This window comes from Sus scrofa, chromosome 8 (assembly GCF_000003025.6).
Source record: "Sus scrofa isolate TJ Tabasco breed Duroc chromosome 8, Sscrofa11.1, whole genome shotgun sequence".
In the NCBI taxonomy this organism is placed as follows: Eukaryota; Metazoa; Chordata; class Mammalia; order Artiodactyla; family Suidae; genus Sus; species Sus scrofa.
In genome coordinates, this window is record NC_010450.4 from 37,389,699 (window position 1) to 37,408,923 (window position 19,225).

General features: G+C 41.6%; 1 protein-coding gene across 6 annotated transcripts in view; it reads left to right on the plus strand.

Annotated features, from left to right (window-relative positions):
* ATP10D (ATPase phospholipid transporting 10D (putative)) overlaps positions 17,979-19,225 on the plus strand; it is a 124,031-nt gene continuing 122,784 nt past the window's right edge. For all 6 annotated transcript variants that reach the window (XM_021100567.1, XM_021100569.1, XM_021100568.1 and 3 more), the window contains exon 1: positions 17,979-18,256. Coding sequence is in view for 2 of the 6 variants with exons in the window: in XM_021100565.1 (XP_020956224.1) it covers positions 18,235-18,256 (22 nt within the window). In the remaining 4 variants the exon portion in view is untranslated. The remainder of the gene's footprint in view (positions 18,257-19,225) is intronic.

The window sequence follows — 19,225 nt, forward strand, 5'->3', positions numbered from 1 at the left end:
CTTAATCATTCCCCAAACACAGGTCTCTGTCTTCAGATATATATTTTTTTCTGCCAACTTACTATTCTTTGCATTGGCACTTAAAGGTATTTTCTTATTTTAGTTAAAACTAAATTGAGTTAACTAAGAAAAACACTATTTTTGTGTTTCTTCCTGGGGGGGAGATTAATTTTAAAATATTTTTGAAAATTAAGAAAGTACAATGGAGATTTCTTAAGTTTTTTCCCCCCCACTGTACAGCAAGCAGATCGAGTTATCCTTACATGTATACATTTTTCCCCCACCCTTTGTTCTGTTGCAACATGAGTATCTAGACATAGTTCTCAATGCTATTCAGCAGGATCTCCTTGTAAATCTATTCTAAGTTGTGTCTGATAACCCCAAGCTCCCAATCCCTCCCACTCCCTCCCTCTCCCATCAGGCAGCCACAAGTCTATTTCCCAAGTCATGATTTTCTTTTCTGAGGAGATGTTCATTTGTGCTGGATATTAGATTCCAGTTATAAGTGATATCATATGGTATTTGTCTTTGTCTTTCTGACTCATTTCACTCAGGATGAGATTCTCTAGTTCCATCCATGTTGCTGCAAATGGCATTATGTCATTCTTTTTTATGGCTGAGTAGTATTCCATTGTGTATATATACCACATCTTCCGAATCCAATCATCTGTCGATGGACATTTGGGTTGTTTCCATGTCCTGGCTATTGTGAATAGTGCTGCAATGAACATGCAGGTGCATGTGTCTCTTTTAAGTAGAGTTTTGTCTGGATGTGTGCCCAAGAGTGGGATTGCTGGGTCATATGGAAGTTCTATGTATAGATTTCTAAGGTATCTCCAAACTGTTCTCCATAGTGGCTGTACCAGTTTACATTCCCACCAACAGTGCAGGAGGGTTCCCTTTTCACAATGGAGATTTTTTATAAGCCAATTACCACAGTTTAAGGGCTCCACGTTGTAGCACGTCATCAATAGAGGAATTATAAATTAAATGACATACATCGAATAACAAGATGCTGTACACTCTCAAAAGAAATGAAATACAGAGTTCCCGTCGTGGCTCAGTGGTTAACGAATCCGACTGGGAAGCATGAGGTTGCGGGTTCGATCCCTGGCCTTGCTTGGTGGGTTGAGGATCCGGCGTTGCCATGAGCTGTGGTGTAGGTCGCAGACACGGCACAGATCCCGAGTTGCTGTGGCTCTGGTGAAGGCTGGTGGCTACACCTCCGATTAGACCCCTAGCCTGGGAACCTCCATATGCCATGGGAGCGGCCCAAGAAATGGCAAAAAGACAAAAAAAAAAAAAAAAAAAAAAAAAAGAAATCAAATACATCAGTGAGAACAGATCTAGATTTTTTAAATACAATGTTCAATTAAAAGATGTGAAACTTGTTGACATACCACATACAGCCATGTATATTAATTAAAGTATATTTTAAAAAGTAATGGCAGCATATACATATATGTATATATATATATGTATACACACACACACACACACACACACACACACACGTGTATATGTACTTTTTTAAGGATCTGGAAGTTTACACAACTTATACATGCAGCTTCTGGAAAATTAGGCTTGGAGTAATGTTAAAGAGGACATTAGTGATAGCTACAAAAAGAAACCAGAAGTTTGTGTCATGGCTCAGTGTTTAATGAACCCAACTAGTATCTATGAGCACGTGGATTTGATCCCTGGCCTCGTTCAGTGGGTTAAGGATCCAGCATTGCCGTGAGCTGTAGTGTAGGTGGAAGACGTGGCTGGGATCCAGTGTTGCTGTGGCTGTGGCACAGGCTGGCGGCTGTAGCTCTGATTCAACCCCTAGCCTGGGAACCTCTGTATGCTGTGGGTGTGGCCCTAAAAGGCAAAAAAAGAAAAAAAGAAAGAAAGAAAGAAAAAAATCAGATTGGCGGTACATAATCCAAAATGGTAACTGTTAACTAATTCTGAATAGTAGGATAGTGTATATTTGCTCCGTTATTTTTGTACTTTTCTAGATCACTTAAATTTACAAAAATAAAACCAAAATAAACGTAAAGATCGCATGCTAGATCTAAGCCAGGAATTTAAAGAAGGGAAACTCACTATCAAGGTGAACAGAGACATTCTGGTAAAGGAATAAGAAGGATTTGGAAGATAAATTGAATATCCATAGGCAGACATGGATGAACACAGTGATTTGACTGCAAGGAATCATGCAAACCAAAAAGGCAGATAATCAATTCCAATGTCAGGATGTATCCAAAAATTAGTAAAATTTTAAATCAAAACTCGATGCCAGGAATAAAGACATTTTGATATACAGTATTATGAGGACTACTCAGCTCCAGAGTGAAGCAGGTAGTTTTTCAAAAAGCTAGCTCTTGGCATTGGTGGCATTGTTACTAAATGATACAGCAGAACAGGAGGAAGCAAGAACTTGGTCAGATAATTACAGTGTTAGAAGCCAGACTAATCTTAGAAGACATCTAATTCAACTTCCTCTTAGAGAAGAGGAAACTCCGAAGTTAATCAGCAGCAGTGGTCCAGCCCAATGCAGCCTCTAACATCAGCATCACCAGAACAGTTCACGTTTTGACTGTCTTTGATGGTAAAACAGAGTAAACCAGTTGACATGCTGAAATATAAGGCGAATGATGAGTCGTGATTGTAGTGTATGCTCTAGACATTATGATTTTAAAATTTACAGATTAAACAGACACTTTTAGACATTCCTTTTTGTTAAATTCATTTTATTCTAACCTAGTGTTAGGCAAAGAATGATCATTTTAAAAATCAAAGAGGTTTTAGCAGAGATCAGATGCTGTAAATTGAGCCTATAAAAGGGTAGGAAAGCCCTGGGTTAGCATCTATAAAAGCTGGTTTAATGAAAGGTACAACGATATTTTAAAGAATTCTTATAAAAGCCCTATGCCAATGACAGGAAATGGATTTTATGCAAACAGTGATAACCTATCAGGGGACCATGTGAAAGCTCTTTCAGAACCTAGCGGGCCTATATAGCGCCCTGCACATCTCTTAGTACCTTCTTTTAAGAAAAGAAACATTTGAAAAATTAGATATTGTAATAGGATTCATTACTGGGCTCCTTTAGTAATGAACTTCTCTAGGGCTGGGGGAATAAAATAAAATTGGACTGGGGGAAACTCAATGAACACAGTATTTAAGAAATATCCTTTTGGTAGAGATAAAAAAAATACACACATTTATTGATATTTGTCTTGCTCTGCATGACAGTACGTGGGTTCAGAAAATGTGTCTCATCGATGACAGATGGTCCAAATTAGTCTGAACATTAAACATTATACCCTGGACGGACTTAAGCAATAACTGTTTCCAGAAGAGCCATTGACACCAGCATGGGTCAAAAGCAGCAGTCTCAGACACAGCAAGGGAGGGAGCCCCTTGGGGGTCTAGCCAGCCTTCTTTTCTGCCTCTTAATTCTGCCTGTCTGATCCACAGAGGCAATTGTTCAAGATATGTACATATTTTTTTTCTTTTAGGGCTGAACCCAAGGCATATGGACGTTCCCAGGCTAGGGGTGAAATCAGAGCTACAGCTGCCAACCTAAACCCTAGCCACAGCAATGCCAGATCCCAGCCGCATCTGCGACCTGCGCCACAGCTCACAGCAATGCTGGATCCTTAACCCACTGAGCAAGGCCAGGAATCAAACCTGTGTCCTTGTGGATACTAGTCAGATTGTTTCCGCTGAGCCACAATGGGAACTCTAGATTCTTCCCTTTAGATATCAACTAATACTTTAGCATATGCCCTGAACTTCCAATTGGGAACAACTTAACAACCTTCTGAATCAATTGGAGGTAAAATGTGGGCCAGGACCCAGCATGTGACAGCAGCAAAGGGCCAGCCCATTTCTTGCCCTTCTGTTTTGGCAGTGCTTGTTTACCTATCTGATCCCCTTGAATTCTGCAGGGCCTTGTTTTGTGTTATCTTTTTCTTCAAAGTCTTTTTTTTTATTATGGTTTGCTTACAGGGGCTTTTACACCTGTCTTGGCCAACCTTGGGATCTTGTATTCCAAACTTTAATTTTAGTGTCTAAGAGAAAGGAAGATATTGTCTTTTCTTTAAATTGTTTTTGTTGGAGTTCCCGTCGTGGCGCAGTGGTTAACGAATCCGACTAGGAACCATGAGGTTGCAGGTTCGATCCCTGCCCTTGCTCAGTGGGTTAACGATCCGGCGTTGCCATGACCTGTGGTGTAGGTTGCAGATGCGGCTCGGATCCTGCGTTGCTGTGGCTCTGGCATAGGCTGGCAGCTATAGCTCCGATTCGACCCCTAGCCTGGGAACCTCCATATGCCGCGAGAGCGGCCCACAAAATAGCAAAAAGACCAAAAAAATAAAAAATTAAAAAAAATTTAAAAATAAATAAATAAATAAATTGTTTTTGTTGTGCTTTTTAGGACCACACCTGCAGCATATGGAAATTCCTGGGCTAGGGGTTGAGGTGGAGCTTCAGCTGCCAGCCTATGCCACAGCCACAGCAGCGCTGGATCCCTAACCACTGAGTGAAACCAGGGATCTTCATGGGCCCTAGCCAGGTTCTAAACCTGCTGAACCACAATGGGAACTCCTGACTTTGCTTTAAATCTAATTTTTAATATATATTTACAGTTTTAAAACAATAATGAGAGGAGGACCCATGTACCCACTGTGATGGCTCATTTTATGGGTCAACATGGCTAAGGCCACAAATCCAGATATTTGATCAAACGTTATTCTAGGTGTTTTTGCCAATGTTATTTTTTTAGATGAGATTAACTTTATTTTTATTTTTCTTTCTAGGGCCGCACTCTTGGCATATAGAAGTTCCCAGGCTAGGGGTCAAATCAGAGCTACAGCTGCCAGCCACAGCCACAGCCACACCAGATCTGAGCTGCGTCTGTAACCTACACCACAGCTCATGGCAATGCCAGATCCTTAGCCCACTGAGGCAGGCCAGAGATCAAACCCACGTCCTTATGGATACTAGTCAGATGCATTATCACTGAGCCACAATGGGAACTCTGAGATTAACTTTAAATCAAATGACTTTGAGTAAATCAAATTAACCTCCATAATGTGGCTAGGCCTCATTCAAGCCATTGAAAGTCTTAATTGAAAAAGCCTGGCCTCTCCTGAGGGCAAGGGAGATGGGGACAGAGACGGAGATTCTGGAACAGACTGCCTTTGGACTCAAACTGCAACATCAACCCTTCCGCAGGTCTCCAGCCTGCCCACCTCCTTTGCAGATTTTGGATTTAAGAGCTCCCACAATCACGTGAGCCAACTCCTTAAAAATCTTTCAGTTTCCCTCTTTCTCTCATGTTTATTTATATACATCGTATCAGTTCAGTTCTGTTTTTCTGGAGAATCCCAACTAAAAGACCACCGTTGAGTTTAAGAAACGATAGAACATCCCCTGAACCTTGTGGTCCACTGTGTGCTCCTCCCAGATCCTATTGACTTTCTGTTCTAATTTTTCTTGATCAGCAGCATCACTCCAGGCACTTCACCCAGTAGATGGCAGGAATGTCACTGCATTCAGCATGGAAACTTGCACTAGGCTTAATGATGCACCTAAATGAATGAAGATGTCACACATCATCCATCAGACCAAAAACACAGCAGCTAGGATTCTGCTGGCCTGCCTCCCCAGGCTAGGGTTCTTCCTAAGAGCTCAGGACCCCGTGACATGACTGACCCCATTATTTGGAGCAGAAGCATTCCTGCAAGCCACCCAAGCTTAGCTGTCATGTAACAGGGAAGATCAGCCCGTGCAAAGATTCTTGAATGCACTGCTTCCTTTTTACACCCTTGCCAGTTCCTTGTTCTGGGTCTTCACGTGGTCTCTCTCCCACCACAGTGTCTGCATTAACCGTCACTTTTAGATGAGTTTATTATAGCACAGCTCTGCCCACAACGCTCCTTCTACTTGAAAATCTACACGGTGGAGTCATAGTTCTCATGCGCTCCTTCCCTACCATGCACTGGTCACCTAAAAACTAAAAACAACCTCAACTATGCCATGTACTCCAACATTTTTATGTTTTCCCTCTTACTTGTTTGCTGTTTTGTTTGTATGTTGCCAGAGATCTTTATTTTTCTGAGGGCATTCCTACTCAGAAAGCCCACTCAGGAGTTCCCATTGCAGTGCAGCAGAAACAAATCTAACTAGTATCCATGAGAACACGGGTTCAATCCCTGGCCTCACTCAGTGGGTATTGTCATGAGCTGTGGTGTAGGTCACAGACGAGGCTCAGATCCTGTGTGGCTATGGTGTGGGCCGGCTGCTGTAGCTCCCATTTGACCCCTAGCCTGGGAACTTCCTCCATATGCTGTGGGTGCAGCCCTAAAGAAAAAAAAAACCACTCAAATGACATCCTATATAAAACTTTTACAAGTTCCCTGTCCCACGAGAAGAATTAACCCCCAATCGGTTACACTCCCATAGCACCTGATTCCTACCTCCATCATAAACACTTATCCTATTAGCCCCTTACAAATTGGTATTAAAGTTCTGTGGTGGTGTTTAAGGGAGAGGGCAGAAGATGATTCTAAATCGAAAATGTCATGCTCTACTTAGAATCATCCAGCCTTTACAAGGGTTAAGTTTTTTGCTAGGGGACTTTTTCTAAGAATAATTTCAGTCCTACGAGGTTCCTGGGTCTCAGTCTAAGAAGCTTCCGCTGTGCTGCCCCACTAGTTTGCCAGAGCAGCCTGGCATGACTGAATCCCAGCTGTGGACATCTCACAGCCTGGCAGGAAATAGGAAGGAGAAAAGGAAGCAGCAGGTGTGAACGATGGGCACACAGCTTTGGAGGTACCAAGATGACAGTGCTGTCAGGAGCAAGTGGTTGGCAGACAATGGGAAATGCACAAATAAGGCTCAGGAGCGGGCAGAAAGGAGTTTGAAAGTCCTCAGCTCAGAGACTAGGATTAAGTCCATGAAAATGAAAGAGATTACTGGATTAGGCCTTAGAAAGATCATTCACATCTGAAAACAGCAGAAGTTCCTGCTCCAGTGCAACAGAATCGGTTGGTTAGATCCCTTAACCTTAACAGTGGGTTAAGGATCCACTGTTGCCTCAGCTGTGGCTTAGGTGGCTTTGGTGACAACTACGGCTTGGATCTGATCCCTGGCTGGGGAATTCCATAAGCCGTGGGACGGCCAAAAAAAAAAAAAAAAAGCCAAACAAATGAATTTTTTTTCCTCTTTTTGCTTTTTAAGGCCACACTCACAGTATATGGAAGTTCCCAGGCCAGGGGTCACATCACAGCTACAACTGCCGGCCTATACCACAACCACAGCAATGCCAGATCCAAGCCTCACCTGTGACCTGCACCACAGCTCATGGCAATGCTGGATACTAAGCCACTGAGCGAGGCCAGGGCTCGACCCCGAAACCTCATGGATACTAATTGAGTTCATTAACCACTGAGCCACAACGAGAACTCCCAGATGATTTTTTTAACTAAAAAATTTTTAAAGAAAAGAGCCAGAAAGAACATGCAGAAACTCAAGGGAGTTCCCAGTAATAGGGAGTGGTTATCAAAGTCAATTTGTCAAGAGAATGGGAGAAAGACACTTGAATTTGACAGAATTGTGATCTTTGCTAAGTTTCAGGGGAGAAAAAAGAAAGCAGACGAAAGGGGCTTACGGAGTTAACAAATCTTTAAGACCTGTTGTAGCGAATTTTGTTAATCTGGTAAGGAAAGAGAAAATCATTTTGATCTGAGGAGATAGCAAGATCAAAAAAAATTCTCTTTTTTTTTTCTCTCCTTCTATAAACTTCCTTCTCTCCTTTTTTTCTTTGTCTTTCTCCTCCTCCTTCCTCTAAGTATAGAAAACATATATATTCATCTCTAAATTAAATATCTATAGACTGAAGGGAATAGTCACGTGAAGAGAAATGAAGTAAGATTTAAAGAGAGATAATAATTGATAACATAACCCCCTGGCCAAGAGCTGGCAGCCAGAGATAACTGACTTCAGAGTGAAACAGAACTCCTTTTTCTAAAGAAGGGAGGACTGCTTATGTAGAAATGTAGGAATTAGTGAGATTCATACATCATGATGGCTTGTTTGCATCTCACTATGTTGCATAATCACCTGTCCTGGGTAGAGGTGCTAAGTCTGGGCTTAGGCTGGTGCCTGGCACTTGGTGGGCACTCTGTAAATGTGTGTTTGAAGAGGAGGGCTTGGCTGAGAATGTGTTAAGGAATTATTTAAAGATAAACAAGAGTTCATCAAGGGTGTGGATTTGAGTTCCCTGGTGGCTCAGCGGGTTAAGGATCTGCCCTTGGCACTGCTGTAGCTCTGGTAATCTGTGGCACGGGTTTGATCCCTGGCCTGGGAACTTCTGCATTCCATGGGCATAGCCAAAAGTAAAAAATACAAAAAAAGAGTGTGGATTCCACTGAGTTAACTAAAATCTTCAGAGGAACCCTTTGGCTTATTTTCATAGTATTTTCCTGCAACACAACCCAGAAACGCATGGAGAGAGCAGCCAGCAGTCCCCCCCAGGGTTGAGGATTGACAAGGTAGACTTGGGTAGGAAGCAGTGGAATAGGAGCTGACTGTGATCATGGAGGAGGCCCTTGAGTTATGGAGCCACAACCGTGAAACCATCATGGAGATGGCCAACCTAATCAGACCAAAGCCTCTAATACCCAGGAAAATCTCCATGCTGGTGATATGAATAGAACATTTAAATCCCAAACATGGCACCCTCTTATCTCAAGATGTCTGAAATCTACAATGTTTGATTCCCCCACATACTGCGCATTGAATGTGTCACTGAACTACCCAATAAGGATAAGAACATCCAGGCTAGACAGCAGGTGAGTTCTTCAGAGAGTTAATGGGGGGGTGCATAGAAGGATGTCTGAGTCTGTGGCTACAAAGAGTGATTCTCAGAGTTCCAGGACTTGGACCTTTCCACCTCCAATGTTGACAGGATGATGCAAACTATCTAGTAAAGGGTGACGGTTCTGTGAACTTCACTTTGAACTTTGAGATCATTTTTTATTTTGGTATTTTTGCAAGATTCCATAGAGATCTCAAGTAAAGACCCAAGTATTTCTTCTTTTTTTTTCTTTTTAGGGCTGAACCCACGGCATATGGCAGTTCCCAGGCTAGGGGTAGAATCAGAACTGGAGCTGCTGGCCTAGGCCACAGCCACAGCAATGCCAGATCCGAGCTGCACCTGTGACCTACACCGCAGCTTACGGCAACACTGGATCCTTAACCTACTGAGCAAGGCCAGGGATTGAAACAGATTTGTTTCCACTGAGCCATGATGGGAACTCCCAAGACTGAAGTATTTCTTGAACCTTAGTAAAGTATATAAATGAGAGAAAGAAAGCAAAGAAAAAATGTATAACTCTGTATTTCAGCAGCAATACTATAAAAGGCTTCTATATCCCAGAAGACTTATCTTTTTTGTTTGTTTTTGTTTTGTTTTGTTTTGCCTTTTCTAGGGCCGCTGCAGTGGCATATGGAGGTTCCCAGGCTAGGGGTCCAATCGGAACTGTAGCCACCGGCCTATGCCAGAGCCACAGCAACTCGGGATCCAAGCCACGTCTGCAACCTACACCACAGCTCAGGGCAACGCCGGATCGTTAACCCACTGAGCAAGGCCAGGGATTGAACCCGAAACGTCACGGTTCCTAGTTGGATTCATTAACCACTGAGCCACGACAGGAACTCCCCTAGTAGACTTATCTTTAAAGGAATATCCTGCTTCTGAACTATTGATGCCAAGTGCTCAATTGTCAGGTACTGAGGCAAATGTGAAAACTCTGCTGTCCTGACACACACACATTACTTTCCCTCCCTGTGAGGATCAGCTCTAAGTAATGGAAGCAACAAATCATTATGGAGATGAGCAATAACCAGAATGATTAATCAAGTTCACTCTCCTAGTTGCTCAAGCCCAAACCTTAGGATTATCCCTGACTCCTCTCTTTGTCTTAGAACTCACACACAATTTATGAGCAATCCTGTTGAGTCTACCTTCAGTAAATACCCAGAAGCTGCTCATTACGTTCACAGTGACCATCCTGGTCTAAGTCAAAATCACGTCTCCCCTTGTTTATTAAATATCACCTCTTGACTCTCCCACCATCAACCATTGCTCCTTAGAGTTCATTGGTTTTTGTTTTTGTTTTTTTGTTTTTTTGCCTTTTCTAGGGCCACTTCCCGCAGCATATGGAGGTTCCCAGGCTAGGGGTCCAATCGGAGCTGTAGCCACTGGCCTACGCCAGAGCCACAGCAACTCAGGATCCGAGCCGCATCTGCGACCTACACCACAGCTCACGGCAATGCCGGTTCTTAACCCACTGAGCAAGGCCAGGGATGGAACCCACAACCTCATGGTTCCTAGTCAGATTCGTTAACCACTGCACCACGACGGGAACTTCGAGTTCACTGTTAATCATACAGCTAGAATGATCCTGTTAAAACATTTGTCAGACTGTATCAGTCTCCACTCAAAACCTGTGTCTTTCCGATCTACTAAGGTAGCATCCAAAGTCCTCACAGAAGACTGTGTAGCCTTCTAGGATTTCTGCCTCTGATGTTACCTTCTCTGACTTCCCACTGCCACCATGCTGTTCCCTGAATTACAGTGCCCTAGTCACACTGGCATTGTGCTGTCCCTACAACATTCCAGGGGTACTCCTGCCTTTGCACTGAATATTCTCTTGGCCTGATACGCTCTGTCCTTGGTCACCCTTGTGACTTGCTCTCTTACCTCCTTTATTTACTTATTTATTTTTAGGGCCACACCTATGGCATATGGAGGTTCCCAGGCTAGAGGTCAAATTGGAGCTGTAGCTATTGGCCCCTACACCAGAGCCACTGCAACACCAGATCTGAGCCACATCTCTGACCTACACCACAGCTCACAGCAATACCGGATCCATAACCACTAAGTGAGGCCAGGGATCCAATCCGTGTCCTCATGGATACTAGTCTTATTCATTTCTGCTGAGCCACCATGGGAACTCCTCTTACCTCCTTTAGATCTTTGCTCATGTGTCACTTTCTTGGAAAGAACCATCCCCCCACCCCCACCCCCAAATTAAAGGTTATGTTCTTTCCCACTGTTTTCCCTATGGCCATTACTACCATCCAACATATTAAATATTTTACATCCATCCAATGAGGACAGGACTTTTTGTCTTGCTTACCCCCGTCTTCTTGTACCTGGAATAGTGCCTGCCACAAATCGAGTGCTCCGTTAATACTCGTTAAATGAATAAGAGACTGAATAAGCAGAGACGTGGGGTTGAAACTGAAAATGTCATTCACTTTGCTCTTTTTCTAGTGATTGTGAAATTGATTTGTAACCCAAGTGTCTACAATTCTGCCTGCCTTCTAAGGCCACTGTATCCCTCAAAACTCAAATAAAACAGCTACAACTCCCTCTTGTTTATAAGAACTGCTGGAGAAAGGGGAGTTGATCACTTCTTGGCCTGTGTTTGTGCTCCTCTAGAATTGCAATCCCAGGTGGTCACATTGCCTCCCCTTTGCCATTTTTTCTTTGGCCACCCCTCCCCCTCAGGCATAGACAGTCCTCTTCAGTCCTCAAATTCTATTAAAGGAGGCCAGGGAGCATAACAGACTTTTTTTTTTTTTAAAGTTTGGAGGATAATACAGAGATTTTCATCACTTTTCATGTGTTGGCATTCATAGAAAAATAATAATATTGGTACATCTTAATGAGGTAAACTAATTTGATCTGTAAGGGGCTTGGTATGAAATTTCACTGTATTTTTTGAAAAAAAATTATGACCGAATCATAATAAATTTTAAAATTCCAAGTATTGAGGAAGTTGTTAAAAACTTGGACTATATAAAATTTCCTTACAAAACATTTAACATTTTTTATTGAGTATCTCCACCCCGCTTTGATGAACATTTTTTCTCTCATATGGTTTTTTTTTTAGTTGGGATATAATCCATGCACTATAAAATTCATTAGTTAAAACATCTCTTTTAAGTGTTTTTAGTGGACTTGTACAGCCACCACCAACTCTATTTCAGAACAGTTTTCTCACCCCAGTTAGAACCCTTGTGGCCATTAGCAGTCACTGTTTATTCTTTCTTCCCAGCCTCTGGCAACCGCTACTCTACTTTCTGTCTCTGTGGATTTACCTATTCTGGGCATTTCATAGAAATGGAATTACGCATTATATGGCTTGTTGTGTCTGGTGTCTCTCTAGGAGCATTTTATTTTATTTTTGTTTTTTTAGGGCTGTGCCAGCAGCACATGGAGGTTCCCAGGCTAGGGGTTGAATCGGAGCTGTAGCTACCAGCCTACACCACAGCCATGGCAACACTGGATCCTTAACCCACTGAGCAAGGCCACAGATCAAACCTGGGTCCTCAGGGATGCTAGTCGGGTTTGTTACCTGCTGAGCCATGATGGAAACTCCTCTGTGAGTATTTTAATACGCGGTTTTATGTATGAAAGGGATACATATAATTTTGGATAAATGTAAGAATTGCTTCAAAGTCTTGGTAACTACCATCAGTGAGAAACTATTTTCATAACCATATCAGAATTTGCAAGAGTTGCAATTTTATTTAAAGACTCTAACAGCCCTTCCTTTAATTAGTTTAACCATGTGAAATTGCTATTTTGGATACCAACACTGGTTGAGAATTTCCCATCATTGCTCAGCGGTAAGGAACCTGACTAGTATCCATTAGGATGAGAGTTTGATCCCTGGCCTCACTCAGTGGGTTAAGGATCCAGTGTTGCCATGAGCTGTTGTATAGGTTGCAGACAAGGCACAGATCCCATGTTGCTGTGGCTGTGGTGTAGGCTGGCAGCTGTAGCTCTGATTTGACCCCTAGCCCAGGAACTTCCATATGTTGCGGGTATGGCCCTAAAAAGACTAAATAAGTAAATAAATAATAACTGGTTGAATATTGGAAGTTGCATATGGATCAACCTCCAATTTCACCAAGGAATGTAGTATCAAAATTCTTCCTGATCTGATTTCACATCCAATTCAGTTTTTCATGTCAAGCTCTAATGTGCAGAGCATGTTTTAAGGAACAACAACAGGCCCTCACAGCTGGAAATGGAAAGAGGTATCCAAGATATATGAAAAGAGAGAACTGGGGCCAGGGTGAAGCTGTGCTTGCTTAGCCTCCTCACCAGCCCCACCAAACAGTCCCTCAGGCCGGTCACCATGTCTTTGGGAACTTGGAACACAGCCTCTTTCATCTGCTCTGTGGATTCCTGTTCCATGATGAGCTCTAGACTCTTCAGGTCCTTTGCAGCTACCCAGGGGTCCAGAGATTGTTATCTTGCAGTATGACTATAGCCTGTTATCTAGGGAGCTCTGACTTGTAAGGAATATAGCACCACAGCAAAGGCAACCGCTTAAAAGTGGATATCAGACATCAATTTATTAAAGTCCCTCAGCCATAGCTGCTCAGGGAATTTGTCATTGGCCTTCTTCCCCATCTGGCCCAGAGCTTGTATGCCTCTCCTTAGAGACTGGATACTGTCTTTTCTCTCTGTTGTCATCCATCCTTTCACCTTTCCAAAGCCCCCAAACTCCTGCCTTCTCTGGCCAGTGGAGGAAACAGCATAATATCTAGAAAAATATATACTTCCTCTCAACTACATCTAAATTCAGACAAAAGCTCTGGAGGTTTCATCTAAGTAGAGAAGTGATGAACTATCTTTCTGAAACGACAGGGCCATCAATCCATGTGAGGAATTCTGCCACTGTCCTATTAACCGTTTTTCATCACATTACAAACTGGATCCAGAAGGAATTAATGGACATATCTAGAACTCAGGGACAAGCTTGAATCTCTGCCATCATGGAGATTCCCTTTCTGATATTCTGTGTTATTGCATTCCAAGGGTTTTCGTAAGATTAAAAGCCAATCTGTTCTCATATGGAAGAAAGTGATTCAGTGGATATAAACGGAAGGAAACGTAATTCCTCTTTTTAAGAAATGCGCACGTATACAGTTAAGGCCTGTTTACAACCAGCAGTAATGATGTATATATTCTTCTTTCTTTAAAAATGTATAGAATTTCTACTCTCAATAAGGCAGTAATGGTCATAGCAATGCTTTAACCTCTGACCCCACATCATTGAATATGCACCTTCCTAATTAATTGAAAGCTATGCTGAAAAGTCTACAATAGAATGTGGATTCTCAGGTCTTTCAGCTCCTAGCTGTGCAATCATGGGCAAGTTGCTTTATCTCTTGTGTCTCAGATTTCTTATCTCTAGATAAACGCTGAACTCCTGGAGCTGATACAAGGATTAAGTGAGGAAATAGTTGTCAACTACTTAGAATAGTACCTAACGTGGAAATGTCTTATGAGTGCTCATTAAATATCAAGGAAAGAAAAAAAGGAAAAAAATATAGTGATGGTATTACTAGAATTAGGGCTCATCTACAATGCATAAGCCCTTACTGCTTGAGGCATTGAACTCTTTTTTTGTCCGTAAGTTAGAATTCCACTCCTGGACGGATTCTCATCTATGCCTGATTCACACTTTGTTAATAAGTAATACAGAGAAAAAGAAGTGTTTAATATGCATCATGAAAAATCAGCTTATGTGTTACCTTAGGAAACACTGTTATATGGAAAATATTTGAAGGCAAACAAAAAATGAAAAACACATTATTTTATGTGTTCCTTTAAAATAGTGCCTGAAAGAATGAGTTTTTTTTCCCCCGCATCTAATTGGATAAGAAGTATCATTGGTTCTAGGAAGAATCACGACTACTGTTCTACAAATCATGTTTTATGAGTTTACTGCTGCTGCCATGCTAATCTTGGAGTATGTTTAAAAAAAAAAAAAAGGAGGGAAAAGCAGAAGTCAGTGAATTGATAACTATCATTTATTGAACCTTTATTTGTTTTACATAGTGACAAGCACTTCAGTTATGTGAATTGATATCAACTTATTAGCAGTGAGTTAGATAATATTGGATTCATTTTGCCTATGGTACTTAGAGACAGTACCCAAGAATATACATCTAAAAATTTGCAGAACTAAGATTTAAAGCCAGGTCAAACCCAGGCCCTTCACTGTTATGCTATGTTTCCTACTGGCAATTAATTATGAAGTTATTGATGTTGAGATACTAATTACAAATAACTACTAATTACAAATTTTCCAGTTGAAAAAGATGAAATTTCCTGGCATCTATACTATACACTTTGAATGTTAAGGTTTTTTCTAAAATGTCCTGAGAAGGTAGGCACATAACAATTGAAAATAATTTTGAAATTACAATGAAGTAAATATACTTTAATTTTGGCAATGGTATATGGATTAATACTTTCATTTTGGTAGCCAATGTATTAACTCAAAGATTTCATGGATTTTTTGTTTGTTTGTTTGTTTTCTTTTTTTTTTCCTTTTTTTAGAGCCACACCTACAGCATATGGAGGTTCCCAGGCTAGGGGTTTAATCAGAGCTGTTGCTGTCCACCTATGCCAGAGCCACAGCAACACCAGATCCGAGCCGCATCTGCAACCTACACCACAGCTTGCGGCAACGCCAGATCCTTAACCTACTGAGCGAGGCCAGGGATCGAACCCACAACCTCATGGTTCCTAGTTGGATTCATTTCGCTGTGCCATGACGGGAACTCTGGATTTTGTGTTTTTTTAATGGCAATAACTCTTATGAGAAATGTTACATACTAGAAGAACGTTTGTAAAAACAAACTGGAGCTCTCTTTAATAGTGGTTATTTGCAATGATATTCATAAGTATTAATTTTTCTTCCAAATTTATTTATACAGTTGACATACAGCACAGTAAGGTGCACAACATAATGATGTGACTTCCACATAGATAAAATGATTATGACACCATCATCTAACATAGATATAAAATAAAAGAAAAAGAAAAAGATATTTTCCTTATGATGAGAACTGGTAGGCTTAGCTCTTAACAAATTTCATATGTGTAACATCTAGCAGTGTTACTTATTTAAATCATGTTCATCACATCCCAAGTACTTAGTTATCTTATAACTGAAGAAGGTTGTATCTTTTGACCACCTTCATCACCAAAGCTATTACATTATTACTGACATTATTTCCCACGCTGTACAATTCATTGCTATGACTCATACATTTTTTAACTAGAGGTTTGTACCTCTTAATTCCCTTCACCTATTTCACTCAAAAGTGTTCATTTTAAGAACTTGATTAGGTTATATTTAAATCATAATCTGGACACAGGCTCCTTTCATTCAGCCAGATGATACAGAAAGCTAGTAAAGTTCCCTAACTCTTCCATCCTTTCCCACTCAGCAATTTTGATGTGTATCTTATCATCATATTTCCATTAAAATATACAAATACATAGAGAATATACATTATATATGTAGGATACATTGCATTATGAAATGTTTCACACCATTTTGCTACTACATTTTTTTTCCGTTTAACCATAATGTAGATTTTCCTCTAAGTCAAAAATTTAAATCTTAGCCTGCAATTGTCAACCTTTGCTACAGATGAGAATCACTTGGGGAGCTTAAAAAAAAGAGAGAGAGATTGCCAGAGCTTCACCCTCAGGATTCCAGTTTAATTGGCTTGGGTGGGGCCTTGGCATCAAGCTCCTCAGTTGAGTCTGATGTGCAGCTTGTTAGAACTACTGATTTAAGCAATCCAAATAGGCTGCAAATCTCAGCTCCCTGCCTGAATTGTCCTGGGATGCAGTCTCCCAAGAAGGCTTCCTACTGAAATGATTTCAGCAGAGGTGCTGATATGAGAAACTGTGGGAGCCCATCTTACATTTTAAGTCTCCTTAAGAAGGTTGCTTAATCAGATGGGAAAATTCTGTCATCTTGTATACCATGTTAGGGACAGTCCTGACAGCAAAAAGGGCTACCAGGGCCAGCGATTTCAGAGACCACATAAAGGATAGTCTGTTCTCCTGGGCTGGGTTTATTCCCCAAATTGACTAAACTCTATAGAGATTTGCCCTTGCCTGCAGAAGGAGTTTTCCAGAATTGGCCATCACAGGAAGCCACACCCAGAACTTGTTTCTCCCGGTTTGGGAGAGGCACCTACTCAGTGGGTGCAGGAACTTGTTTGGCCTCTCCAGCCTGGCCCAGGAGAGTCTGAAAGTTTCCTAGCTCCATAGGTCTGTCCCCGTGGGCTCTTCACTGTTAGAGAAGCATTCATATGATCGTTTAGTTTTCTTCACTCTTGCTACATATTTAAGAAACACTTGAGAAAATGGAAGCTAGATGGACAAACAGAGCCTTGGAGAGTTTTGCCCCTTCTCCATCTTTGTGTCAATGGGATAATGCAGTTGACACCCAGTGATTCTAAACTATTTGATAGCTTACTATTATTACCTTACTATTATTGCCGCTGTTGGTTCTGTGTTCTCTGAAACCTTTCTTGTTCTTAAAGCACTTAGAAGTTTTGAGAGACCAGATGGATTGCTGGAATTTACTTAAAATATATATATTTTTAAAGCTGTGAATTTTAAGCTAACAGACCATGGCAGGTGAATGGAGAAAGCCACATTATACTGGCTCAAACAGGGAGTAGAAGGACAAGGAGTGAAAAAAGACCAAATCAGAGTTTGTGGTCTTTTTCTCCATTTCTTTTCTAGTTATACAACATTAAATGTTTACAGATTTAATCCCTTTATCCTCCAAAAACTAATTGCCAAGCGTTTCAAGTCGAGGGAAATGAGTGAACTGTTAAACAGAATTTCAGCAAAATAAGAATAAATCAAACCCCAACCTCAGGCAATCTGTGCTGTAACATGAAAGCCAAGAGGAGGAACGACAAAGTCTTCGGTCTACTGAGGTATCTGCTCTAGGCAGACGGGAAGCTGGGTCCACCCGCTGGAGCTGGGAAGCCCCCGGGCGGCCAGGCCCCGCCCCCTGACGTCACGGGAGGTGGAGCGGCGAACGATTGGCCAATCCTGAAAGCTTCAGCTGGTCTGCATCTCCGCGGAGAGGGAAGAGGAGGAGGAAGAGTGGGAGGAAAGGAGGGAGGAGGAGGTTGCCAGCTCTGCCCGGGCTGGGCTCCGGCTCCTGCAGCTGAGTTTGGGAGCTGTCTGAGAAGTGATGTTTGTTTGTTTGTTTGTTTTCTTTAAAGGCAGACGTCTAGCGTAGAAACAGAAACTGCCTCTTCTCTTCGGATTTGTGCAAGGTTCTTCTTTTGCGTCGTGGGACTGGTGATCATCATGCTGTGATGTGTGTCCAGAGAGGAATTGGTGAGGGTGAACCAGCGAACCTCTTTGACGGTTTCCCTACTTTCCGTTTCATTACCCGCCCTCTTTTCCTCTTATCTCTGTTTCTTCACTCTCTGTGTTTCTCTTTTCTCTCCCTCCCCCAGTAATTGTGTTCAGGTTGGACGAAGTGCCTCAAAACGGGAGTTTAGGGGTTTTAACTTTTTAAAAAGAGAGGGAGAGAAACTTACACCGTTTTCAGTCATTTGATTTCAGGATAGGGATTATTTTATCTATTCTGAATGTTGGGTTTTGTGACAAGATAAATTATGCACACACACCCTTTGTCATCTTACTGTAAAATCGAGCAGATTAAAGCAACTTTGTCTCGTCTCAAAGGTAGTGAAGAAGATGGGGGTTGAAAATATAACCCGGCAAATAAACCACGGGTTGATTCCTAAGGAAGAAAGAGGTGTTTGTGTTGGAGCGTGCTCAGAAGTAGTTTTTACAGGAATGCTACAAAAAAGCATGCGTTTTTCCCCTGCCAACGCTAACTTTGCAGAACTTAATTTTTGTTTAGGTCACCTTCATCTTACATTATAAAACATGTAGTTATACTTTGTATTGGCAACAGAGAGGCATCTGTTTAGTTAGTGAAACCTTCCATTCCGGAGAGTCGAGCTCCCTGTACTTTCAGAAACGGTATATTTTAACTCCTAATTATACGGGCAGGTTAATTCGAGTATTTAGAATGTTATCTAAATAAGACCAAAGTTTCTTCTTTTTTTTCACTTTCGTTCTTAACAAGGAGAAAAACAATTCCATAGTCCGAGAGCAAGCCTCTGACTAATCAACCTTGAAAGACAACTAATCAGCCAGAAGGCTAGGGGGCTCCTTATCCACCAAATATTACTGTCTTAGAAAAGATAATTATTTTTACATTAGATTAGGTCACATTTCTGTGAAGAGCATCATCATACAAAGATATTTTTTGACTTATTTAGAGCCAGTCTG